We start from the raw sequence: 27442 nt of genomic DNA on the forward strand, positions 1-27442 counted from the left end.
TCCACGGGCGTCGTCACAGAAAAAGGAGGCGTCGTCGCCCTCGCGGGTGAACGGCAGGCGCTGGGGGTCCCCAAAGTCGCAGGAGCCGGGGGACTGCGCCGTTGGGCAACATGGCATCCGCTGCGCGCCGTGCAGAGACGCCGCCCCGGGCAGCAGGGACAGCCGCCCGGATCCCGACGGTGCGGAGGCGGCACCCGGCACGCGGAGCCTTGCGGCAGCCTTTCCAGCGCACGACTCCCCGCTGCCCGCCGCAGCACTCAGGGAAGACGGGGTGCCACCCTGCGCCGGTCGCCGCTGCTCTGTCCCGGCCACCCGCGCTTCGTGGGCTCTCCGGGGATGTCGCAGCCGCGCTGGCGGCAGGAGCACCTGCTTGCCGCGGAGCCGTGAGCAGCAGAGGCGAGCGCGGACCAACTGCCCACTCCCGCTGCTGCGACAACAGCCCCCCTGGTGGTGGGCGAGGGGCTCAGGCAGGGAGTCGCGCGGGGAACGGCGGCCATGGAGCCCAGAAAGGACACGTCATCGCCTCCCCACCCCTTGAGGACCCCCAAAACCAGAATAACGCTCATGACGTAATGGGACTCAAAACGAAATGGTTGGGCAGCCGCGCGGGGTATCCGTGCCGCCGACGCCCGCCCTCTCTGACGCCCGCACACTCCTGCTGGACATCAGGCCCAGGGAAGGGCTAGAAGGACACTCGCGAGGCGCCTCGCAGAGCCCGGCTTCGCCAGGACCCCCACGATTCCAGTGACGCGGCACACGTTTATTCTGCCAATTCTCAGAGATAAAATCAAAGTGCTTCCGTCCAGGCACAGGGGTCGCCCACGCAGACAGTGGCGAGGACACTCACAAGGGGAGCTCCTCCACTCGCGTGTCACAATGGCTGCCCCTGCGATCGGTCCTTCGGGCCGATCAACCACCTTCTAGTTCCCCACGCCTTTGTCTCCCAAACCCACGACCCTCGGCCACAAGCCGTCGCCATAGCACCTCGTCCTCCCCCGCCCCCGCTCCCTCCCCCCCCCATGTCCGATTTATTTTCCAGGCGCTACATCTGAAAGGACAAAGCAAACTGTACACAAACATGAATAATGACGTAAAATATATACGGAAATAAATACGAAAAAAACAAACCACGAAACCCTTATGGCGTGACTGGTTTCATCTCCGCACAAAAAGGACTCGAGCTAAGCACTAACCCCACTGCTCAAAAGCAGGACCGGTGGAAATCCGAAACTACTTCACCTATGTGCACATTCAGAAAAACAAAGCTAGACAATGCATGGAAATGCAGGAGCTAATGAGCAGCTTGACGTCTCCTAACCAGCGGACAAAACTGTCCCCTCAGGCCTGAAATCTGACCTGCCGGGGTGGGGAGGAGCTGGAGACACGCCTGGACCACCTGGACCGCTCGGGGCAGGCGCCATGTTTGCAAGTCCCCATCCCTATTATTTACTCTCTTTTCACTGGAAAACGGAGGGTCCTGACGGTTAAAAATTCTAATATAGAGTTAATAAAAATGAAACATCTTTGTACGAAAAATGTTTTCCATAAGAAAACATAAGCATCCCATTTTTATTAAGGATAAAGGAAAATAAATGTATATCCAACGTAATCAAAATAAAAAAATTATTTCCAATAAGAAATAACACAAAAGGCATACATTTTCCTTTCACAAAGAAAATGAACTCCAAGTAAAATAACTACTCCAGTAAAAAATCTGAAAAAAAGCTACATAAACATAAGAAATGACACAAGATTATGAAATAGAAGCCTTAAAAAAATTATGTGTGCGCAAACTAAGGTTGCAATAAATTTCTTTAATGTGTATTTTTAACTAGTCTCAGTAAAAAGGACAGTGTTTTCTTCAATGTTAACGTATTCTTGATAAGACATTATGAAAGGATTTCCTTTGTCTTAATGATTGCCAAAAAACACAATTTTATACATCATATTATCTTTATCCCCAGGTATTTAGTTAACTAAACCTAACCTTGTCAATATTAGTAGCTAAGTTCACTCAGAACTATTTAAAGTTACATATAACTATATATGCAGCAATATATAGTTACAGTTTATATACCTTAAAAACTTTCTCACTTTGCTTAAATATTGTTTCATAACCATGTGTAATCTTAGTTAAGTGTTTTAAAAAATAATACTTATGACACTTCCTCAAAACAAACTCTAAATAAAGTCTTTTTCACTTATTATGAAACATTCTTTTCCAGACCATCCCTGGAACAACATAAGATTTCCTCTTTCTATTATAAAAGGAGCGATAGTAAACATCAGATTTATTTGCTATGTCAGACTGCATAAAAAAATACTATCAAATAAAACACAATATTAAATATTTGTACTTACATAAAATGCAGTACTAACATAGGTGTTCTAAAATCATATAAACCTCTTGAAAGTCTGATATATTCTAAAATACCACTACTTATAATTCTAATTATATTGTATGGCACAAAATTAACCAAATTCCTTGTCAATAACAATCTCTTATTACAACTATACACATTATCAGTCTTTTGTCATTTGTGCTCTCTGTTTCACCCTGACTTTTTACGAATCCATTTTATCTTCAGAAAAAGCTATAACATGGACGCAAGCCCACGATAAGAACTCTAAAATACAAGTCTCTGATAATTTTAAGAGCATAAAATTAAACTAGATTTAAAAAGACCCTTTCTCTTAAATTATTTAAGACTTACAACTTAATAAAGTAAACCCTTGTAAACAAAAGTGAAATATTTTTTGTCTCTATCTAACCCCTCTTGAATTCAGAAAAGCTTAGTGAATATTCTTATTTTCATGAGAATAAAACTCTGTTGTCTTTGTATAAATATTACATGTAAAATTGAATGACCAATAACAAAACAGATTTAAAGGCGTCCATATTGTTAATATTACTGTGTTTATAAGTAGCAGGACAAGTTCATTACATTTAGACCTATTTTGCCAACTGGTTAATTTTTTTCCATTGCTATCTTTAATAAAATTAAAGAAAATTATAAAAAGAAATTATATATGTACCTTTCTAGATATTACATTTTAATTTTGTTACCTTTAGAGATTGATTATCCACCTGTTAACTGCACTAAATCCTAACATTTTGATTATGCAAATATTTGACTATAACTTGTTAGCCTAAGAGTTCCAATTTTTTTACCCCTTTAATTTAGAATCACTAAAACCAGACACTGTCCCTAAATCTCCTTAGAAGAAACCCGGCCAAGGCTTAATTATTTCAGACATGATGCCATGTCCTACTCCCTGCAGTCTCAAGGAACTACACACCAACCACTGAGGACATCTGGGGAGGTTCCTCCCTAGGTCCCAAAGAGAAAAAACAATGTGTTGTATGGGGAGCCACCGCAGACCTTAGTGCAGGTCTGAACAATTCCCTTCTTTCTCCATGACCATCACTGCAGAAACATTTAGTCTCCTGCAAATGATTCCTGCAATACTTCTGTTACTATAACAGGAAGTTGTCCAAACTGGAGGTTTCTTTCCAGAGGGTCTAGTAAAAGAGAGCATAGTTTACACCATCCTATACTATGTCCTGGCTTCTGTCCTCACCATACATCTTCATCTCTCTTGTATCCATGCCCCATTTCCTTGCCATCGATTATAACTCCACACGCCACCCTTACAATAGGGCGCCCTTGTTCTGGTGCTCTCACTCGTGTGTCTGACAAGAAAAGACAACTTCCCAGGGGGTATCAACACTCGCTTGCAAGAAACATGTAAAATTACTTATGATTTGGACTCTGGGAAGATGGTTACAAAGGAAGGTGGCTGTTGGCTTCCCACACAGTCACCACCAGATTACAACTAAGCACAGAAAACCAGCTCTGCAAGATGAGCAGCTGGCGACCGCGTACATCAAGGGCGGCGCGGTGAGACAAGTCAGAATAAGGACGGATATCGAATAGTTACGTAGTAGATGACGCAATCAAGCCAAATATTTATACAAATGAATGGATATGAACAAAGAGAGGTTTCTGAGGTTAAGAAGGAGGGGGAGGAAGAAAGGGTCAGAGGGGTATAAGAGATGGTGGTGGGAAAATTAAGTAGAAGAGGCCAGACGAACACAGCGTATTAAGTGTAACTCAAAGCAAATGTGATTAACAAAAATCACTATTTCTTTTTTTTTTTAATAGAGGCATGTTTTTTATTTATTTATTTGTTTGTTTGTTTTGTTTATACAAGCACTGGGTACAGTCAGAAGCGCGGGAGGGTGAGGGAATTCACCAGAGCCAGAGCGGGGAGCAGAACAGGCAGAAGGACCGAGGTACACTGCTGAGGGGAGCAGCGGGCGGCAGGAGAGGTCTGCGCGTCATGTGGGACCCTCCTCCGGTGGCCGGGGAGCAGCCAGGGATGGAACCGGCGCCGAAGAGGCCACGGGCAGCTTCGCAACCCAGCGCTCAACCACTGCGCCACCAGGGAGGCCCAAAAATCACTATTTCTTGATTCGCTGTCTGGGATTATAAAAATACTCAACGCCCATGTAAAATCAGATTGGACCTTTTGAGGCCAGTCTGAATGAATGATGAGTTTTCTTCTTCTTATAATTTTGTTTTCAAGCAACTTTGTTTTTTTAAAAAAAAATTATGTTAGAACAGATGCTTCCTTTTTGAAATTATACTTTCGCTACACTTTTTCAATTATAAATTTTCAACACATATTTTGACAGTGAACGTGGGGGCAGGAATCCAGCATGTAAGGCCCCGGCAGCAATAAAATTGACAACAATAAAAAACAAAGAAAAAAAAAAAACCAAAACCACTAAACTTGGTTGCTTTAATTTTAAGTTTCCTGAGATTTGTAGCCTACTAGCATTGGTTCCCTCTGATGTTCAATCAAATGCTGAAGGAAAACGCCAGAACCCGAGCATTATGAAACTGGACTCGGAACCGTTCACAGCAACCAAAGTGAAACGGAGCAAAAAAACCAGGCCAGAACCTGGGGCTGGGTTCACAGCTCTGCTCTCCGAAAAACTACAACCGCTCCCTGCAGGTGCCCACTCAGAATCTGTAAAGTGCCCAATCACCCACATAATGGAGACCAGTGGGCGCTGCTGAGCTGTGGTTTGGATAAAACTGCAACCAATTCAGGACGAGGCTTCATTTGGCACTTGTTACCTTCATAAGCCTTCCTCCTCCCTTCCCAGCGGGTACACTTTCCACTTGCACCTGAGAGCTGTGAGCCCTGGCTTGCAGACCGTCTGTGATAAGGTTTCATATTTCCTCTAAAAATTCCTCTGACCCGGGTTTTGGTTACCGTCATCATCACCCACCACCAGCCCCTCTTCACGGGCCACGCGCTGATTCTGTGTCAAGCAGGCTATGCTTGTCACGTGACTCTGTGTCTTTATTTTTAAACAATCTATTTCCCAAGAGGCTGACTCTGCTACACCACCGAGTCTACCTCTGAAGAGAGGGAAGATGGAGCCCCACCTCCAGTCCGCCTGTGCCCTAGGCCACCGGCTTCAATGTGCCCCCTGTGCCACTTCCAGAAACAGGGACTGTAACCTGAGCCCTACCTGCTAAGGGGTATTAAAAAATGTTATGTGCTTTGTCATGCACTTCTGATCAGTTTTCGTTATTCCAGAACTTTTCATACCTTTTCTACAACCAAATTCCACATGTGTTCATGGAGAAGACCATTTGAGGCCATTGCTACAGCATCTGAGGCTGAGCTGGTGCATGAGATCTCTTGTTAAAATATTTCTCAGTTTGCAGGAAAGCATCCCCATTGCAACTGCACGGTGATGGGTGTTTCTCAAAGTCCATATTGTGTAAGTGATATGAAATCAGTTGAAATTTATAAACAGGGTAGCAAACAAGATATTTTTCTGCCCTATATATATATTTTAAGTGCAATCTGCATTGTAGCTATCAGTGTTTAACCATTTACATACGATTTAACAGCATTTTTTATAATGAGTGTCAACATTTAAACTTAATGGTACTTATATAATTTAAAAGAAAAAATATCACCTTAGACATTCTTAAGCTTCTTTTATAATTATATCTCATTTCTAAATTTACATTTGTTTAAAGGAAAATATTTCAAGAACAAATCTTCTCTCAGGAAAATTCCTTTTATCCATTTGTTATACAAGAACACCAATATCTCCCATCTATTTTACTTTGGGATATACGCTGGAAAATTGCCACAACATTTTACTACCTACCAGATAACATCCGTCAATCCTGTAGGCATGTGTACACACGATGATGGAGTCTCTCTAGTGTGACTGACCCAAAGGCAGGCTGATTTAATTATTTTTTAAAAAAATGGATGTCACATAGAATCCTATTCCACCAGAGTTTATAGAAACAAGAAAGGTATATTTGGTCTTTTAGAAAAACAAAAAGAATTGTGATTATGTCTTTTATGGTTTCTCATTTTCCAAGCCTGCATTTTATTTTTTCATTAAGCTAGACAGTTAGGGGAGACTCCACCCATGATATGGTAGAGCAGGGAACTTTTGATAAACCTCTCCCTTACACACAACCAGAAATCAACTAATGCTCATGGAAATGTCATCAGCCCATTGACTGCATCAGGGTACTGGCCTACAGATAATTTCCTTTGAAGAAGAACAAAGTAATGGAAAGCTATCCCACGCTCATGTGGTGTAAGAATAAGCACTGTTAAAACTGCTACATTACCAAAAGCAATTTATAGATTCAACACAATCCTTACCAAAATTCAATGACATTTTTCTAGGAAATACAACAAACAATTCTAAACTTTATATGGATTCACAAAAAGCCCCAAATAGCCAAAACAAATCTAAGAGAAAAGACAAATGGAAGTACCTTGTTCCTTGACTTCAAATCATACTACAAAGCAACAGTAATCAAAAACAGTATGGTATGTGAACAAAAAACAAAACCAAAAAACACACAGCCACTGGAATAGGCGGCAGAGTCCAGAAATAAGCTGATGTACGTACGGGCAACTAATCTCTGACAAGGGAGCCAAGAACATGAAATGAAGAAAGAAAAGCCTCTTCAACAAATGGTGCTGGCAAACCTGGACAGCTACATGCGAAAGAAAAACAAACCACATCTTTAACACTATATGCAATAATTAATTCTAAATGCATTAAAACCTTGGATATAAGACCTAAAACCATACAAAACATACAGGCAATGCATTTAAAAAAAGAGGTATTTGCAAACAAAAGACTGTTTCTATTTCCCTAGGAAAGTACCCTGGGCCAAAGTTCCCTGTTGGACCGGAAGCGCGCCAGGAGTCCCGGCAGCCCTCATTTTCACCTACTTGGCCTGGCAGCCTGGCGTCTCAGAGGAGCCTGGTTCTTGCTTCACCTAGTTGCTAAAGTCAGAGGACTGTGACATTCCGCCCAAGGTCACCAGGGAAAACGGCCACAGCCTGTTCAGTGGTGCCAAAGACGAAGTTTTTAAAAATCTCACAAACATGGGCCTCCCTGGTGGCGCAGGGGGATGAGCGCAGCGCTGGGAGGCTGTCCGCGGCCTCTGCAGCGCGAGTTCCATCCCCGGCCGGCGGGGAGCATCCCCACGGCGCGGCAGACCTCTCCTGTCTCGCCCGCTGCTCCCCTCAGCGGTGTGTTTCAGTGCATCTACCTGTTCTGCTCCCTGCTCTCTCTGATGGGTCTTCTCACTGCCCCCCTGCCCGCAACTCTGGCCTGTACCCCACTTCTTAAAAATATACAAACCCTCACAAATGTGCTTCCTAGCCAGAGCGATCCTAGGTATTTTGCCCGGTGACAGGATGAAAGTACAGCTAAAAATAACCTAAAATTTATTTGACCAAAATCTGCCCTCCCTATCAGGAGAGGCATTCTGCAGTTTCTGCTTAATCATGAGGGAGAAAAACCAAACAGCAAAGCACAATATGAAATTTCAAACAAGACTGGAAGTCTGGATTATTTGAAAGGGCTGTGGAGACTCCACACACACGCGGGTCCCTGTTTGGGGAGGCGGTGGCGGGGGTGCTGAGCAGGCAGGGGCTGCATGCGCTTCCCTCCTCCCTGGATCCAGGGTCTGCGCCAGGAACAGTGTGTAGGCTGTTGTATTCTGCATGTATTTTCTTGGTTGCATGTATATTTTTCTGGAAGCACTTGTACATGTAGGCGCATTAGTGAGTGAGTGAATGAGTGTGTGTTCACAAAGTCGCTCCAGGTACTTTCTGGTAAAAATCCTAAGCCATCGCTGGCCCCCAGCAATACAAGGACATTCCTGATAAATCTGGTGATGCCCAATGAGCTCTCTGCATGTCAGGGGGTTCTCTACAACTCTTTCTTGCAGAGTTGGGCTACTAAGGACTACTTGTTGAATGACCAACTGGCAAAATTGTAACACGTGCCTGCTGTCTGGGCATGAGGGACAGCAGATGAGAGGGGAAGTCTAGACATAAGGGTCTCTGCCCTTAAGAGAGGCCAGCCCTCCAACCTCACACACACAACATGCGCTTACTGAGGTCTCCCATGTGCCAAGCACTCCGTGAAGTCCCAGGGAGGCCAGGAAGACTCAGTGCTTTCCCTGCAGGAGTTCCCAGCGAGGTCACTATGTCTGCGTGCCCTTCTCTTTATGCCATATTTGAAAGGCAAAAGTTCGGGCATGTCCCCTCCCCCTGCCTGGCCTCACGAGGACCCAGGCTCTGTGTCTTAAGAACCAGCCTGCTTCTCCCACTGACCCAGAGCGACCTGACAAGAGAGAACTGTACAACGGCCACGTGTAAACCAGCCCTCGGCCTCCAGGCTTCCCCGCCGTGGCCCATCCGGGCAGGCTGCCAGCTGAGTCATCCTGAACAGCACAGCGCAGTGTCCTGTTACTGCTCCAGGCAAATCCACCCGGTGGTGCTGTGTTACCTGTGGGGCAAACTATGCACCCTCGCAGGACCATTTGCATTTCCCCCCAGGGTAAAGAAGCCTTTTCCCATAAACAGAGATACAGAAGAAAACCCTGAGCACTGAACAACACGGACATTTCATATTCTTTTGAACATATTTTCTAAGTGTAATTAAATGTGTCAGTAATTTGCACCTTTAAGATTTTCATTTCCAACACAGAGCTACTCATTCAACAAATGTTCACCGAGCATCTACTAACTGCCAGGCACACCGAGCAGCTAATACCTTCTTTGCCTTCCTATATGATAATTATTGAATCAAATATCTGGTGCCTAGTAGGTCTTGAGCAGGTAGTCCATTAGGGTGGGGGGTGTCTCTTGCCTCAACTCCCCATTGCATTCTTTGCAATGCAGCAGGAGAGCATGCTGGAGGAGGGAGTCCCTGCAGATGGCCTGTGAGTCACCTCTGGTGGCTCTGTCTGCCCTGCCCACTCCTTAAATCTACTTTGAAGCATCCCCAACCCCCACCCAGCCTGCTCACATCTGTAAAAGGGCCGGTTTCCAGAAGTGGTTTTGACTCTTGCTCTAAACACTTTGCATCACTCTCAGTCCACGTCCCCAGGGACCAGGGCCCGTGTGCAAGGAACACATTTCTTGGAAGGCACCACGGCGAAGCTCCCCTCATGTGAACCAGCTGTGCTAATGTGTGTGGTGTCGGCACAACGTGAAGGGAGAGAGCAGTCAAGGTTTAACGGAGGACAAGGAGCCGAGCTGAATTTTGAAAGACGGGCTGTGGGCAGAGGAGAGGGTACTCGCGCTAAGTGTAGATGCTGCGGGAGCGGTGGGGGAGGCGGGGAAGAGAGGAGTCCGGCCAACAGAAGCATGGCAAGGGCGGAGAAGTCATGCAAGACTCTCCTTAGAGCAAGCCCAGAGGGCCCCGCAGTGGGAGAACCTCGGGTTATGTTCTTTGATTTGTTGCACTGTAACAGGGGGGTCCCCAGGAAAGGGGGAGGTTGCAGGTTCCCTGCCCCACCCAAAGGGAGGGTGGAGCTGAGCAGGGAGAAGCAGCTGCAGAGGAGACTGAGGAAGGAAGGAAGCAGGGTGGAGCCACAAGGAGACCTGGAGGAGGCGCATGGAGCCGAGAGACGCGTGAAGAAACTGCGCCTGCCTTTTGGTCGTGGACGGGGTGACACAGATGTGGGGGAGACCCGTGGGGAGGGGACCATGGCGGTTTTTGTCTTGCTTTTGATTTTGCTCTTTTCCCTCCAGACTTGTCTGCTTCTTTCTGACCCTTTTCTGTGGGTCCCCACGGGAAGATGCTTTAGACTGTGGCAGGGCCTTGCTCTGGGCCAATCCTGCTTGGGTGGATTTTGCCCACGAGGGGACGGGTCACTTTGGGTGCTTGATTTAGAAACTAGATTCTTTGCCTTTCCTGCGTTGTTTCCTAATCGTATTAAAGTTCCTTCCCATTAAAGTCTCCTGTGTTTTGTGTCGATGTGGCGGATGGCGGCGCCTATGTAGAGCAGGCAGGTTTGGGGGGTCTGGGCTGCCCCTCTCCCCGCCCTATAACAGCACCACCTCTCACCCTTCCCGTCGCAGGAACGACACTTACCATGTCAGTGTCTGACACGGGGCCGAAACTGGTCACGTAGATGTCAGTCTTCACTTCGGTCACCGCATCTGCGTCAAAGAAAGCGGAGAAGCAGAGTGTCAGGAAAGCCAGTGCAGCCCCCCAAGACAGCCTGCTCCGGCGGAGCAGGGGCGCTTGGCAGTCAGAGGAAACCCCCAGGAGAAATTCTCGCCTGCACCACTTCGCCCTGTCCAGGAATCACTGCTAATGACAGCGGAGTCCCCGGATAGCTACACTTGGGAAGCCCCGCGGGGATCTCACGCCCATGCAGGCCCCGTGCCGGGCACCGGCGGTGCAGCTCCCCTCGACCGGGGGAGATGACAGCGTCCCAGTGCCCAGCTGCACTGCCTGAGGCATGCGGCCCGCACCAAGGCTTCTGTCTGCGCAGAGTAGGGCCGGGCCACGGGCTGATCCTGCTTGTGGGGAGAAGTACGTGCGCCCTCCCTGGCTGGAGCAAGAGCGTCCCGGGCCAGGCTCGCCCTGCATCGCTGCACGGAAACGCCGATGCGGCACCGCGGGAGACGGAGGCGCCCCGCTGCGTCGCGGCCTTGTTAGCTCGGTGTCTTCAGGACGCAGGAGGAGGGCCGCTTCCTCAACGGGGACCCACCGCACACTTCGGCATACACGGAAGACGCGCATCGCATCTCTGCCAAGTGGGACGGCGACGCCCGGAGAATGAAAGCGCCCACTGCTGCTTCCCTGCCCTGCCCTGCGCAGCCCACTGCTGCCCGACCAGCCCCCGCACCCCATGCACCTCCACAGAGCCCGGGCAGCCTCCTCCAGCCTGGCCAAGGCTACTTCCGTCTAGCACACACTTTATAGCACAACAAATTCAAGAAAGCGCCACCCCTCCGCCCCCCAGCCCACCCGGCAACACGCAACTACCACCCACGAAAGGCACACAAGAGCCTGGTGGATGTCAGCAGGGGCCGGGCGGGGCGCGGCAGGAACACGGCTCCACCACACGGGGCGTGACCCCTTGTATCCCCCAGGGCTGGGTTCCGGCTGGGAGAGCCTTTAGGTTTTGTTGACCTCACGCGCTACACAACTGCCCCTTACGGCCAACGCCCTGCTCCCCTGCTCAGCCCTGCGCGCGCCCTCACAGACACGCCATTTCCAGAAAGAGTGTGAGGATCATTGAATAATCATCAACACCACAGTCTATTACCAAGCACGTAATTTACTCCCGAGCTTGATCAGCAAATAACATGTCTCTGAAAGCAGAGCTGTGCTCCACACAGCCAGGCTGTCACCTAGAGCACAGGCTCCTCCCGAGTCATTTCCGCGCTGGAGAAAGAAGACCCACGGCTTCAGAACCCACAACGTGCCCCCCTCGGGACACGCCGGAGCAGCTCTGCCCTGCCCCCCAGGACAAAGTCAATCACGCAATTAACGGGAGAGACCACGATTACATTTGGATTCGCTACTCCAGGCAGGATGTGGCTGTCACAGATGCCCCTCCGTGGGGGGCACCCCCTTCCTTGCCGCACTTACAGGCAGCCACTTTGGATCACATTCCATGAACTGGGCTTCCTGAGTGGGGGAGCTACGGCAAGCGAGGGCTTGCTGAGTGGCCGGGTGGAGCTGAATGAGCGGCAACTAGAGAGCAGGGAAGCCAGGGCGGGGCTGAAGGGGGGGGCGGGGGGGGGAGATCATGATACCTGAGGAACAGACAGGGGAGGAGGAAATAAAACCACGGGAAGAGAGAGCAGGAGCTCAGAGCAACAGGCAGACAAAAGTGCTGAGAGAGGAAAGGCCAGGCAAGGCTGTCTTCTGCAGAGGACCCCGGGACCCCGATGCGGAGACAGCATATTCGGGCTGACTCCGCGTCGCCACCCTGAGAACTCTGGCTGCGCCCTCAGGCCAGGCGCAGGGACATTTTGCACAGGCCCACCAGGCCCGACGCGCACCATTCCACGCAGGAAACCCGCTGCCTGCAGCCGGGCTCGACAGCGCCCAGGCTGAGGCACGCCCGACGGGGACTGCACTTCGGTTCTCCTCCTACTCCTCACGCGCCTCTTCTCAGGACACTCTTCTGGGCCTACGCCTTCATCGGGAAAACTGGGATAATGCTCAGGTTCTGAGGAGCGAAGGAGACGGTGCTTCGCCAGCAGCTCAGGTGTGCACTGAGGAGCACCCCCCCCCCCCCCGCAGCTGCTCTGTGTGCGCAAATGAAAATGTGGAACCTGGGGAGGTGACAAGGCGGTCTGGGCCGTGCGCCCAGCCTTTTCAACAGCGACACGCGGCGGACATAACAGGGTTCCTCTCATTTTTTAAACAATTGTTTTCAGACACCCCCTGCTCTTTGGCTTGGGGATCCCATTTTCTTCCAATGTTACCCTCTAGACCAAAAGCGAGTAGGATTAAGTTTTTGGCCCGCAGATGTGCCACGGCGGTCGATGTGCTGGCAATCCACGCACAGGAGAGCCCGTGGCGATGCCAACCTGTCCCAGGACAGCACAACCGAGCCTACGAGAGACTGCTGATATGATGGCACAACAAAAATATTGAGAAAGTTCAGCTTTTATTGGCATTAAAATGTGAATATAAAAATAAATTGGAAGAGATTATTTCAAAAACAAGAGTCTGCTCAAGGAGTTGGTGGGGAAAACCACATTCATGTGCCAAGCATGAGCGTTTACAGCATGTCACAAGGTGGATGATTCAAGCCAAGGCCAGCAGTGCCGCGTCCTCTCTTCCAGGAACTGCGGGGCTTTGAGGTTTGGGGCTTCGGGTAAAACAACAAAGCCTTGGCTTTTCTGTTTTGTTATTTCTAGATTGCTGGCAATTCTGGTTTTAAGTGCTTGTTGCTGCATACGCTGTTCACCTTGAAAAGGCTGGGCTGCTGGATGCGCGCTGTGGGGTGACTGGCGGGTGTGCGAGGGCTCAGGGAGCAGGCTCCGGCGCGGATGGACAGGCGCTGGCAAATCTGAGAGCTAGACAGCTCTGTTCTCATGTCAACGGCCTTTTCGTCTGCCTTTGACAGCACTTAGAGAGAGCTAGTGCCAGTACCCACTGGCCCAGCACCCAACAGCCTTCATCACAGACACGCACGCCAGAGGAATCACAAACAGTTGCTTAGGGAAGCAGGAGTTACAGGCCTCTGTCGGGGCCCCGAGCTCATCCGAGCCCTGCCTTCTGCTCGCCCGCCTTCCTCAGGCCGGCTCAGCCCAGCACTGACACTCGGTGGGCAGAGGCCTGGCGCCCCTTTTACGCTACTCCACCTAGTGTCTGCTGCCTGGAATGTACAGCTAATCTGGACACAGCCAGCAGCGCACACCATGTTTCTAACACGACACTAGCAAGAAAGACAAGATGTAAAAGACCACCTCGCCTACCAACCGACCCACGGTGGGTGCTACTAACGCCACTGCAGCTCGGCCCTGGCTACAGTCTTGGCCCGCACACAGGTACTGTAGGACAAGCTTCTCTGCCCCTTTCCCCAAATTCTCAAAAATTTCAGTCTCCAAAACTCCCTTTCCGCCCCAAGCCAAACAAGAGTTGGTGGGCAGAAGCCACCCTCAGGTCAGCCTCCCCCACTCACTGCTCCCACAAATGCCGATTTCTGTTCTACCAACCTCGGGCTTTCATCTCCCTTCTCAATTTCCTCCACCTGGCGTTGGCTACCTACATTGTAAAGAATCAACACGTATTTTGTATCAATTCAAATGTTGTCATTTCTCTTTCACTCATTGCTGATGCTGTCCTCCACAGCCTCTCCCTTCACACCGCACCTGCGCCCACCTGTCCCTGAGCCAGTGCTTACCGAAACATGGTGGGGAAGCGCTGACTCAGATCTCAGGAGGATTTGGCACAAACTTGAGGAGTTACAAGCTCTGTGATCTTGAAGGAGACATTTACCTCCCCAAGCCTCGGTTTCCTTAATATGAAGTGTTTGTGCATTTCAGAAAAAAATTCCGTGAGTCTCTGGTCTCCTGGTTTCTAAGCCCAGAGTTGATCAGAAGCACCAAAGTGGAACAAAAGGAACAGACAGGAGGGCAGAAAGCAAGGAAGGATGGAGCAACAATCCAGGAGAAAAGACCTGGAAGTCAGGCTGCTTTTACGAAGCAGCTTTCATACACCGAGCAGAAAAGCTGAGCTGCCGGCAAGCACCTTCAGCTTTGGAGAGCCGCGTTCTTTAACCTAGGCTGCCTTGTTTTCAAATGCAGAAGTTTAAAAATACTTTGTACTCAAATATGCCCATTAAAAAACAAACAGGAGGCCTCTCCTGGTGGCGCAGTGGTTGAGCCCTGGGCTTAGAAGCTGCCCGCAGCCTCTGTAGCACCAGTTCGACCCCCGGCCACTGGTGAGGGTCCCACATGGTGCGCAGACCTCTCCTGCCGCCCGCTGCTCCCCTCAGCAGTGTCTTTCGGCCCTTCTGCCTGCTCTGCTCCCTGCTCTGGCTCTGGTGGATCCTCTCACCCTCCCACGCTCCTGACTGTACCCAGTACTTATATAAATAAATAAATCTTTAAAAAAAAAAAAAAGAAGCAAAGATTAAAGTTTAAAAAAAGAAAAACAAACAAAAAAACAAGGCCTCCCTGGTGCAGTGGTTGAGTGCTGGGTTGCGAAGCTGCCCGCAGCCTCTGCAGCGCCAGCTCGATCCCCGGCCGCCAGGCGAGGGTCCCACATGGCGCGCAGACCTCTCCTGCCGCCCGCTGCTCTCCTCAGCGGTGTACTTCGCCAGTCTGCCTGCTCTGCACCCTGCTCTGGTGAATCCTCTCACCCTCCCACGCTCCTGACTGTACCCAGTGCTTGTATAAATAAATAAATTAACCTTTAAAAAAATTTAAAAAATAAAAAACAAATAAAAAACCTTTGCTCCTGTCCCTCCTACTTACAGTCAAGACTCAGCTCCAAAGATGACCCCAGAGATGCTAATTGTAAGGCAGACAATGATCCAGGTGGACAGGGACGACCTCCATCCAGTTGCCCTCCCTCCACTTCTCCATGTTTTCTCCAGGGAACACACACATTGAATTTTGGATCATTTAAACCTCATCTCTGTTCTGAGAGAACGGAGAAGAGTCCTCTGGGCAGTCAGCAAACGTCTTTACTATCAACCACGGGTTTCCATCTTTCGCTTGACAATCACCCTGCTCATGCCAAAAGTTCAAGAGCTCAAGATGTCACCGTCGCTTTCCTATACTGCTCGCGCGTGTAGAAATGTCTGCTGCCTTAGGGAGGTTTGCAGAATGTTCTTAGCCTCTGCCAATTCTAGTAACGCCAAGGGCACCAGCAAGGGGAGTGGAGCTGACCCTTTAAGGAGTAGGTAGGTAATAAAGAGAGAAGCACTTAGCCGGCCTCCCAAAAAGGCTCTGGCTTGTAGCTGGAGCTCTCCAAAGAACTATGTATCACAACCTCCCGGAGCCAGTTCCGGGCAGCTTTTTATTTATTTATTTATTTATTTATTTTTTAGAGGCATGCTTTATTTATTTATTTGTTTGTTTGGTTGGTTGGTTGGTTATACAAGAACTGGGTACAGTCAGAAGCGCGGGAGGGTGAGAGAATCCACCAGAGCCAGAGCGGGGAGCAGAGCAGGCAGACTGACGAAGTACACTGCTGAGGGGAGCGGCGGGCGGCAGGAGAGGTCTGCGCGCCATGCGGGACCCTCCTCCGGTGGCCGGGGAGCAGCTGGGGATCGAACCGGCGCTGCAGAGGCCACGGGCAGCTTCGCAACCCAGCGCTCAACAGCTCCGGGCAGCTTTTTAAATATTATGAATGAAATGACTTTTAGCAGTCAGAGAATACTATGTCTCAAAGGGATCGCAAGCAGTTCCCAATTCTCTTCTAAACAGCTTCATGGCTTGCTATTAATTACAATTCTTTAATATGAATTTCTAATTATTTTCTATTATATAGAATTATGACTTATTTTTGTATAGGGACCTATATCCTGCAACCTTGCCAAAATCACTTACTACTTTTAGACCTTTTGTGATTTCCTACATAATCATACCAAATGCAAATGAATCCATGCAAACATTATACACACACATTCAAAAGTGTTCCTTTCATGTTCAAAAGAAAGTAGTATTAGCTGAAATCCTTGCCTTACCCTCGACCTTATGGAAAGGATATTCAACTTTTCATCATTGAAAATGATGGTAGTGTGCCTCCCTGGTGGCGCAGCGGTTGAGCGCTGGGTTGCGAAGCTGCCCGCAGCCTCTGCGGCGCCGGTTCGATCCCTGGCTGCTCCCCGGCCACCGGAGGAGGGTCCCACATGGCGCGCAGACCTCTCCTGCCGCCCGCTGCTCCCCTCAGCAGTGCACTTCGGTCCTTCTGCCTGTTCTGCTCCCCGCTCTGGCTCTGGTGGATTCTCTCACCCTCCCGCGCTTCTGACTGTACCCAGTGCTTGTATAAACAAACAAACAAACAAATAAATAAATAAAACATGCCTCTATTAAAAAAAAAAAAGAAAATGATGGTAGTAGTAAGTTTTCCGAAGACACCCATGATTAGGCTGAAAGTTTCCTACTATTCCTACTTTGCTGAGGGAGACTATTAAGGAAATCATGACTGGAAGGAGTAGTTTATCAAATCCTTTATTTGTATTAAGATGATCGTGTTTTCCCTTTTTCAGTTCTGTAAATATAAGAAACTGTAGTGAGAGACTTTTGAATGCTACACCAACCCTGTCATCCTAGGATAAACTTCACTTAGTTATGACGAGCAATCAGGAATTCAATTTTCTAAGATCTTGTGAAGAAACCCTGCATGTCCGGGAGGGATAATGGCTTCTTTCCTTTTCAGGTCACGCCTGTATCTGCTTTTGGGGTGAAGTACTTTTGGATTAATAAAATGTGCCAGGAAGGGTCTTCTCAGCAACATTTTTTTCCCTAGAACTGGTATCATTTCTTCTTTAAACGTTTTTCAGAGTTCGCCGACAAAGACGCACGAAGCTAGGAACTTTCTGAATGGGAAGGTTTTTCATTACAACGCCATTGTAGTAGCTGGCGGCCTTCTTGCCAGTGGGTCCTCGGTGGCATTCGCTGGGCTGTGTCTTTCAAGGAATGTGTCTTTTTCTCTCTGTATCCAATGCCAGTACTTTTGACAGCATTTCCTCACTGTTCAGTGCTGCGTGAGCTGCACTGATGCACTCTCTCTGTCTTCCTTCATGTGGGTAATTCCTGTCTTCTCTCTTTCCAGCCTGATAGTCTAACTACAATTTTGATTTTATTAATCTTCACATAAAAAAATAGCTTATTTTTATTGATGCTCTCTAATGCATCTTGTTCCTGCAGCACAGCAGGACACTGAAACCCTAAAGCTCCCGGACGCCTCCTGCCTCTTGCTGCCTCACATTGTCTCTGCCTGCCACCCCTGTTGGCACCAGGTGTCGGAGTACGTCAGCAAGTACAAAGGCAGCGACCTGACAGCACGTCCCAGTAAAACCTAAGCATGAAGACACAGAAGAGCACGTCACAAACTCTGGAGCCAGGGGAAAAAAAAAAAAAAAAGCCCAAAAGAAGGCTCCGCGCACAGGATGATGGGATCTCGTGCAGAGGAATTTAGCCTCACAGTTGCAACAACGCCTCCCTCCTCCTGCCTCTTCTCTGCCCTGCATATTTAGCCACCTTGGCCTGCAAACATTCAGGAATCGTTCTCAAGGACTAAGAGAGTCTACTGGGACTGTTTGGATTCTTTGCACTGAACCCCGAAATGCTCTCTGACAGCAAGCTAACAGAGTCACACGGGTCGCCATGTTTATTTCCCTCCCTTGAAGGGCCACTGTCACGGGTTGCCTTTGTTCACTTTCTGAAAACCATTTACATCTGCCCGTTTCCTAGTTGTTGTTTTTAAGATAAGAAGGTAAGGCTGGTCCCTGTTACTCCGTGTTAGTCAGAAGAAAAAAGCTCCATTCCTATTTCCCACGGACACTCAAACTCTACGTGTCTACCACTAAATTACCTTCCGCCTTCTTCCCCTACCTTCAAACCACAACTCCAAAAGAAACCAAAAATTCAAAAGCAACAAAACAACACTTTTCCTCCTCCAATGTGCCCTGTTTTAGAGAACAGTACCGCCCAGTCCTTCCAACGAGGAGCCTAGAAGTTACACTTCTCTCCCTGCATGGCCTACCCCCACGATTTACTCACTCACCAGATCCTCTCCATCCCCACAGCCATCACCTTCAGCCTGCACAACTGCAACTGGCCCTCTCTCCCTCCATGACTGCCCTGATGCAGCCTAGTATCTACACCAAGGAAAGTATCCCACAGGCTTCACCTCAGCACAGGCAAACAGCAGCAGCAACGGCAAGTGTTTGGGGTAACGCAGAGATGCAGGAACTCCAATGCTGCTGCGTGTGCTGCAGGTTTCAGTAAACGGGCAAGTCAGTGAGTACCACATTGTGTGGAATTAGTGGCATCCACATAAACGCATTACATACGCACACAGAGTGAATGTTGATGTTCACACGCATATTTGTACATTGATGCACATATTGCATGTGTGTTTGTAAATGTGCATGTGTGTATTTATACACACAAAAATATGTATCAAATAAGCACACATGAGTACACTTGTAGACATTCGCACGCATGTGTATGTTAATGTGTCTGTAAATGTGTGTGCATACAAGCACATGCATACATATATAATTGTTATTATTTGCTACTTGGCCAGTTCTGTCCACTGAAAGGTCCTAGCAGCAGTGGCAACCCAGCAGCAATGAGAACACCTCGCCCTCAGAAATTGGACTGTATAAATTCCCACAAAAAGGAGATACCATTTCTTCTTGGAAAAATGACTGATTCCAGGGCTGACTAAGGAAAAGTGCAAGATGTCTGGAACATACTGTTATGCCACAGAGTGAAAAAGTACCCAAAAGAAGAGGGAAAGTGAAGCCAGCTTGAACATTCTCTCACTAAACAAATCTGGGAAATTATAGGCAAAATTCTAATCAAATGAATAGTATCATTAATAGACTGCAATTCATTGAATAAAAGAAGAATCCATCCTTTCATGCTGATCATTTCATAATTAAAGACAATGAAAGGTTTTATCTTACGACAGAATGCCGTCGAGTATGTGTCAACGAGTAAGAGATTTGGAAGATTACCATTTTGCAACCACAAGTGACTGTTCACGCAACAATAGTCTCTAGGTGCTAAAAGCTGAAAAAGGGACGGAATAATCTCAAATCACTTCCCCACCCATTATTTATTAATCATAAACTTGGGGGGGATAACTTCAGAGTGAAGTAACGTGGTGAACACCCAAGCTGCCCTCCCCATAGTGGCACAAACAGCCATCACGTCTTTTCTTGAGTAGTATTAGCAGCGAGAAGTCACAATCCCCGCTGTGGTGGCCCATGGGTGAGGAAGTGCTCGCCCAGTGTCACAAAAGACAAAAAAGCAGCGTGATCGCAGCAGGTGGCAGGCAGGGTGGAAGCGAATGCAGTGCCAGAAGTGCGCTGCGGCGGCAGCAGCTCAGACAGGCTGCAAAGGACGCTCTTCAGAGCCCTGGTGAGCGCTGACTGTGGACACTACCCTTCCAGGAGCACATCGTGTTGCTTCACTTTTACTCATACAATTAACTCGTAATGTAACTTTATAAAATAATTTCTGTGTTTCAAGGAAATACACACTGAAGTATTCAGGGACAAAGGGGCACGAAATGGGCAACTACTTCTCAAATGATTCAAGAAAAGAAAATCTCTCTCACACACACACACACACACACACACACTTGTCCTCTCAGTACAGCCCATGACATGTTACGATTCATTTACCATCATGGTCATAGCGCGGATCATACTGAGCTGATGGGCAGCTAAGACCTCCCCGAGCCAGGAGGCTGCTCCGGAGTGATGTGGGGCTGATGTGTACTCAGGGTGTAGACAACTGAGGCTGCCTCCCAGACATTACTCCCCTCACCGGGCAATGACCATTGAAGGCACCGTAAGAGTCTCTGCAGGTGGGAATATATAAGACGAAGATCTCACAACCATCACTGACCTCCAAGCCCAGGCCGCAGCCGGTTGTCATAGCCATCCAAAAGGCGATCCAAGATTCTCGTGAAGATAGTGATGTTGTCGGTGCTGTCATCGGGAATATCCGGGGCATGTTTAGGAGAAAGTCTGAGGTAGAAGAAGAAAAAGAGATGAAACAAATAGTTCATACTAGGGAACAATTACATGTCTAAACGCTCTAAGTCAAGATTTCAACCAATGGACTGGGCCAATTAAATAGCCCCATATCTCGGGCAAACCAGCAAGCACTTCCTGTGCATCATAGCGATGGCAACAAAGCAATAGCCGTCCATTAAATGCTAAAGCGACCAGAGCTCTGAAGAGATTCCCTAATCACTATAATTTTATATATGTGGAAATAATCTCGGAGTGGGGGGGAAGCACCAAATTTGCCTGCAGTCATTTTACTGGGGAGAGGCAGAGCTAGGAGTATATCCGAGTTTTCCAGTTATCAAGAGGCCTCAGCTACTTCCTGCCTCTCTAGGATGGACGTCCCAGCAGCCATTGCAAGCAGTATGCACTGCACGTAGCACCTGATCTGGTCCAGGCTGTGACGGGTAACTTCACTTGTGGGAAAGCGCTTGATATGGTTTGACAGAACTAGAAATAAAAAAAGGCCCTGGGTACTTCAGGGGAAAGAGGGATCAAGTGAAAGAAGTGGCTGTTACAGGAGCTAAAGTGGGTATTTGAAGGGATCTCTATCTAGACACCCGCGCTCACGGCAGCATTACTCATATAGCGAATATACAGGAAACAGCCGAATTGTCCATCACTGGATGTGTGCACCAAAGAGACGTGGTATATGTGTGAGTGCACTGTGCACACATCCTCACAATGGAATATTACTCAGCTGTAAAGAAAAAGGAAATCTTGCTGTTTGATACAACATGGATGGACCTTGAAGGCATTCAGGCTAAGTGATAAATCAGACGGTGGAGGACAAATACTGTACATCACTTTCATGGAAAGTCTGAAAAAACTGAACTTGTCCAAACAATAGAATGCTGGTTCCCAGGGTTGCAGGTTGGTGAACTGGGGAGATGTGTAAGGGCACAAACTTACAAATAGTAGATCAGTTCTGGAGAGATCTAATGCACAACATCGTGATAATAGTCAACAATGCTGCACTATAAACTTCAAAGGTGCTAAAAGACTATATTGCAACTGTCCTCAACAGAGAAAAGAAATAATAACTACATGACAGGACAACGCTAGTGCAGCAATCATGCTGTTAAATATAAATGTATAAAGGCAACAATTGTACACCTTAAATTTACATGATGCCATCTGTCAATTCCAGCTCTATAAAATAGAGGTGCTTTTAAAAATTTCTGTTCAGATTATGTGCCTGCCCTGCTCACCAGCCTTGCTCACCAGCCTTGCTCACCAGCCTTGCAGGTCCCAGCGCAGCCTGACGTTCGGGGATGCCGTGAACCTGCCACACGGCCTCAGGCTGCTTTTACAGCTGCAAGTTCCACTACTTCTCTTTCTGACTAGAAGTCATGGGCAAATCAGATTACTCACCATTTCCCAATTCTCTGTTTGCATTTTCCAAGTCAAGGCAAACACATAAATGGGAAGGGCTAGCTAAAGACCTAGCGCTGTGGAAGCCACTTATATACTGGAAGGGAATGAGGAACACCTGGAATTCATAGCACACATTCTAATGTCCTTACAGAATCCACTTAAAAAATAACCTGGTTTTTGGCTAGGAAACATCCAGCCCACCCAACAAGCCAGCGGTCCTTTCCTGCAGCCCCTCTGCAGACTGGTAATGAAACTCGAGAAGTGTCGGCCTGAGACTCGCCCACTTGACATGAGCCCCACCTCTCACATTTGCTGAGTTAAAGTAAAATAAAAACCAGGTCCTTTATGCTTTAGAGTGACTTAGTATTGACATGTGTGACCACAGATGCCAATTTATGACGAGATTATAAGGACCGAGAAAATATCTTTCAGGATTAAAACACACACTTGGAAGGACGACACCTTGGAAGGACAACACACAGTGGCACCAACTCAGGCTACGGCTGTGACAAGGAAAGAACTGAGCAACCCCCAACCGTTTCTTCTTCATTCACGGCATCCGCTGTCACCACTGCCACTGCCATACGACGTACATACGGAAGTGTTGACAGAATGTCATGTCCCTACAAAATCACTGTCTCCACGCTACTCTTAAACGTGTAACTAGGAGGCCTTCGAACAGATGTTTTTCATTTCCCCTCCCATATATGTTCTCCACCTTCTCCGCCCTGTTCTCCTTCCAATAAAGCTGATCTGAATAAACTACATTCGCAGGGAGCTCACGGCTCTGCCTTCAACTTGGACTTGGCATCTTTGGCTGAAGATCAGACAGATGAAGCAGAAACTGTGAGTACGTAATTCCCTGGCCTGGCCTGTGGTGTTATGGTTAGAGTAGCATGAACGCTGAGACTTTCCTTGACTTTCCTACACTAACCATCTCTTCAGCTCTGAAGAAAACCTGTTTTAAAGGCCTTTGGGAGACCAGTGATCTATGGTGGAGGATCATGGAGGATGGACGTGGGTGAGGTAAGACACGTCTGAAGAGGGGTGAACCTATTTGCCTAAATCACATACAGTGTTATAAACCAAGATACCGCAATAAAAAATAGACAAATTTTCCAGGTTACACAGAGAAAGTCTGTCTTATGTAACACACACGTGTTCAGGTTCCCGCGTTACCCTGAGGGTGTCTCCACACCTTTACAATGAGTCCTTTTGCAAATCTACCCTCCACAAATTATCTTAATTGAAATGTCCCATCTGTTTTCCTTGGGATCCTTCCTGACACACATCTCAAGTTTCAACAAATTGTACTCAGGCCTGGACAGAGATGCACTGGGCACTTAGATTGAGCCATTTTGAAATTGCTTACATTTGACCATTTTGACTGAAAAACGATAGTTTTATAATGGCCCAACCGAATACTGTTCACATATATGGTTCTCACTTGCAGATGGTAAATCTACTGGACCAGGATGCACGAGTATTAAAATGTCTTTATTACATGAAGCTGAAATTGTTCCCTGTAGCTTCTCCTTAAAAATATGGGACCTGGAATCAGAGGCTGGTGTCCTAAAACTCTACTATAAATTTATACGGTCTTAGAAAATTCAACTGCCCTTTCTGGACTCTCATCTTCTTCATGCACGAAATTAGGGATCAACTAGATGTTCTGGACAGGTTGCCCCATATCTGCTATTCTAAAATTCCCAAATCCCACATCCCCAAGTAGACGGCTAGTTCCTTGAAAACAAGAACTGTGCCTGCAGAGTGCTGGCCAAAGATCCTTACATCAGAACCATCTAGGGCATGAGATCAAATGCAGAGTTTTAGGCACTGTCTCTGGAGCTACTAAATGACAACATGACTTATACAAAGGGCTGGTCAATAAACCACTGTTGACCGTTGAACCTGTTGGGTAGCCAACCCAGGTGGTTTAGTTGAGCAAACTGCTGAAGGTATATAATCCATTGCAGCCAATGGATTTTTTTTCCAACACATGAAAACATAAGAAAGTATGAAAACAAATGAAAAGTATCAGATCTACCAGCATGTACCATCCATTTTCAAGTTGTTTTGGTTCCTTTATTTCTAGCAAATACAAATAAAGGGTCATGCTAATATTCAGTCAGGCTTTTAGTGATCTCATCTCTCAGACTAGGAAGACAGTAAACAAACCAAAAAAGATTCTAATGCCCCTACATTAAAACTGTAAGTACTAAAAACTTGCCTCTGCTCTTCTAAGCACCAGCGGGATGTAAACAAACCAATGTAAGTAGGTGAAGGGACCACAAACACAGAGTGTGGAGACACAAGAAGAAAAAAAGCAGATGTAGAAGGAATATTCTTTACGATGAAAACATCGTAAAAGAAGGGCACTACTCCGTTCAAAATCCCTGCTTAGGATTTTACAAAGCCTGTAATACATTTTTAAGGAACTTTTTTCTCAGAGTTAAAGTTAAAGGGCTTTAACACTCAGAGACATATGGCTCATTTCTTTAGAACTCCCATCTTATTCAGAACTTCTCTCCCGGCCTGATGAAATCAGATAAATGAAGGGTTAATAAAGCAGTGTGGGAGCTTGGGTGATCCCAAGTTACAACTATTCTCTGTCTTTGCCTTGACTACTCTTTGCTTTGACTATTCTGTGCCTCTCGGTGTACAGCGAAAGTTTGAGATCAGGAACCTCTCAGGGTGACAGTCCTGGTGTGAGGATTCCACATGCTGCAAACAGCCCGCGCAGAAACACAATAGGTTGGTCACGGTTAGAGCAGCATAAACGCTGAGACTTTCCTTGACTTTCTCCCTATTTCCCAGCCTTGGCTGTGGCCAGCAGGTGATGCGTCGCCCATACCATGCGCATCCCCTGTTTGCCTGCTGGCTTCTTTGATCTTTTTTATTTTCTGTCTGATTCTAAATAAAAACGAGATGCCCTTGGAGCGGGCCTGTGCCTTTGTGGTGTGGTCCCTCCAGGCTTCTCCTTGTTCTGCATATGCGCTCTGAGGAGTCTTTCTCCATCCAGCCAACACACAGTGTAACGAGAAAGCAGAACTGGTCTGTTTTTCTAAACTGGGCTGAAGAACATAAAGGGTCTCAAGGGTCAACTTGCTAATAAGGCCATATAAGTTCTCCTGTGTAGCCCACCGCCCCAGAGGCCACTGTTGACAATGATGACGGAAGATGGAGAGCCTCAGAGTACATTATGGTAATCAACTCTGCAAAAATAATTAGGACCAAGTCCTAATGCTTCCAAGAATATGGGACAGTAGCCAAATGTGAATGCCTCCCCCACAAAAGCCACTATCAGAGAATAAAACATCCTGTTTAGGAATGAACTATTTCAAGGCTAAGGGGATCATCTCTAGTAATGGCATTCCCTGAATGAGATTGGTTTTTAAAGTCAAAAGAAGTTTAGTATAGCTGAAGAACAGAGTTTGATGACAGCAAGACTAAGAAGAAAGCCTGACAAGATGGGTAGACCCTGGGTCATAATGAGACTTGCAAAATCATATTAAGGAGCTTGAACTTTAATCTAAAGACACTAGGGAGTCATTAAAAGAATCTGAAAACAGGATAGATACAACACAGCATGCATTGTAGAAGAAATGCTGGTTGCAGAGAGGAGGTTAGCTGGATTGGAAGCAAGACTCTGGAAGACCAACTAGAGATTCATGTACTATTCCAAGTGGAAGGCACCATTAGATTAAATTAGGGTGGGAGCAGGAAAGTTGGATAAAAAGTAGATGAATCCAAGGGCTGTGGGAGGTACAGATGAGATCTTGGTGACTGAGCCCTCTAGAGAGGGAAGGGTAGAGAATAGGCAAGAATGATGCCAAGTTTCTGGCTTAAGGAGTGATGTACATGGTGGTGCCATTGACTAAAATGAATACTTATATTTGGGTAGAAAAAGTGGAAGAGGAGCTTTTTGTGTGTGTTTGTTGTTGAGTGTTGTTGTATTTTTTTAACGGATGAAGAATTTTTGGAACAGCCAGGTAGACATGTCCGACATGTTGGCTATAGGGTTCTGACACTCCAGGCAAGTGAGGAAGAGCACCTGAGATGGCGCGTGTGCACATGTGTATATAAAATATTCGTATTTTATTTCATAGTAAAGAGGAGTCAAAGGAAGGAGGGACAGTCAACAATGCTGAATATCAGTACTACAGAAACAGTAACCTGACAGCTTACTAGAACCAACGCAGCAACAGAGCCAACGTGAGCCATTCTGACTGCAGAAGTCACGTTAGAATCTTGGGGTTGGAAATCAAACAGCGGTGGGTGGTGGCGTGTGCAAGTTGTGTGAGTGGTGAGTGTAGGCAATGAAAGAGATTGCTTCTTCAAGAAGTGTGACTGCACAGGGGAGGAAAGATCGAAGGCACTATCTGAAGGAAAAATTTCATGTAAGATTGGCGATTCCTGATCACGTTTATGTGTTAATGGCACACGGCCAGTAAAAAGGGACAGGTTGAAGATGTAGGAGAGAGGCGAGAATGTCAAAAGCAAACATCTCTGGAGAGAACTGCTTTTAGGATGTTACAAGGGGAATTCAAACATGAGCTAGGGAGTTGCCCTAGACCTTTGAAGTCCGTTTCCCAGAGAGTCTGAGTTGATAATGTTTTCCAAATACAATGCAGTGTTTAGGCATCGGGAACCAGATTCTTTCAGTTCACTCAAAGAGAACGAAAAGCTTTTGGTGTAAGGCAAGAATTTACGAGTCTTTCTTTGTTCGAAGGATGCTCGGGGTTCTTACCCGCCAATATCCTGCTTCACGAAGTCCCCGGGTTCCTGTCGTCTTGATTCCCCTTGGCCAGTTGTTCCAGGGAGGACATTGGTCAGGAGGAGCAGGCCGAGGCTGGCCAGGCGGAAGTGACTCATGTGTGTGATTCTCATCTTCGGCGCCAGCTTGGAGAAACTGTGAGATCCATGTTCAGGGAAAGAAGAAGGGGAAAAGGGAGAGAGAAAAGGGGGTTTAAAAAAATTCTATTCAGCTTTATTAGAGCCATTTAAAGCTCCCTATTCTCTAGTTACTCAGCGCCCTGCGTGACAGCCCCTTCTCCCCAGGCCATCGGGGCTGTCAGAATTCACTCCCAACATATTCCTGTCTTTTTTTTTTTAAGATTTATTTATTTTTATACAAGAGCTGGGGTACAGGCCAGAGGCACAGGAGGGTGAGAGGATTCACCAGAAACAGAGTGGGGAGCAGAACAGGCAGATCTACTGAAATACACTGCTGAGGGGAGCAGCGGGCGAGGCAGGAGAGTCTGCCGCGCCACGTGGGAATCTCCCTGGCCGGCCGGGAATTGAACCCGTGCTGCAGAGGCTGCGGACAGCTTTGCAGGACTGTGCTCAACCCGCTGTGCCACCCGCGAGGCCCCCAGTATATCCCTGCCCTGCACATACTAACATCCATCGAAGGAAGCATAGTGTAAAGAGCATTAGATCAGAAAGCAGGATCTCGG

General features: G+C 47.5%; 1 protein-coding gene across 1 annotated transcript in view; it reads right to left on the bottom strand.

Annotated features, from left to right (window-relative positions):
• GABRA3 (gamma-aminobutyric acid type A receptor subunit alpha3) overlaps window positions 1-26873 on the bottom strand; it is a gene marked incomplete at both ends in the record, with an annotated part of 65072 nt that extends 38199 nt beyond the window's left edge. Inside the window, 3 exons of the mRNA XM_084258449.1 lie at window positions 10463-10530; window positions 20443-20564; window positions 26734-26873. Coding sequence (XP_084114575.1) covers window positions 10463-10530; window positions 20443-20564; window positions 26734-26873 — 330 coding nt within the window. The remainder of the gene's footprint in view (window positions 1-10462; window positions 10531-20442; window positions 20565-26733) is intronic.
• Between the last annotated feature and the right edge of the window lie 569 nt (window positions 26874-27442).

The sequence above is a fragment of the Talpa europaea genome (genome assembly GCF_964194135.1).
Source record: "Talpa europaea genome assembly, chromosome: X".
Lineage (NCBI taxonomy): Eukaryota > Metazoa > Chordata > Mammalia > Eulipotyphla > Talpidae > Talpa > Talpa europaea.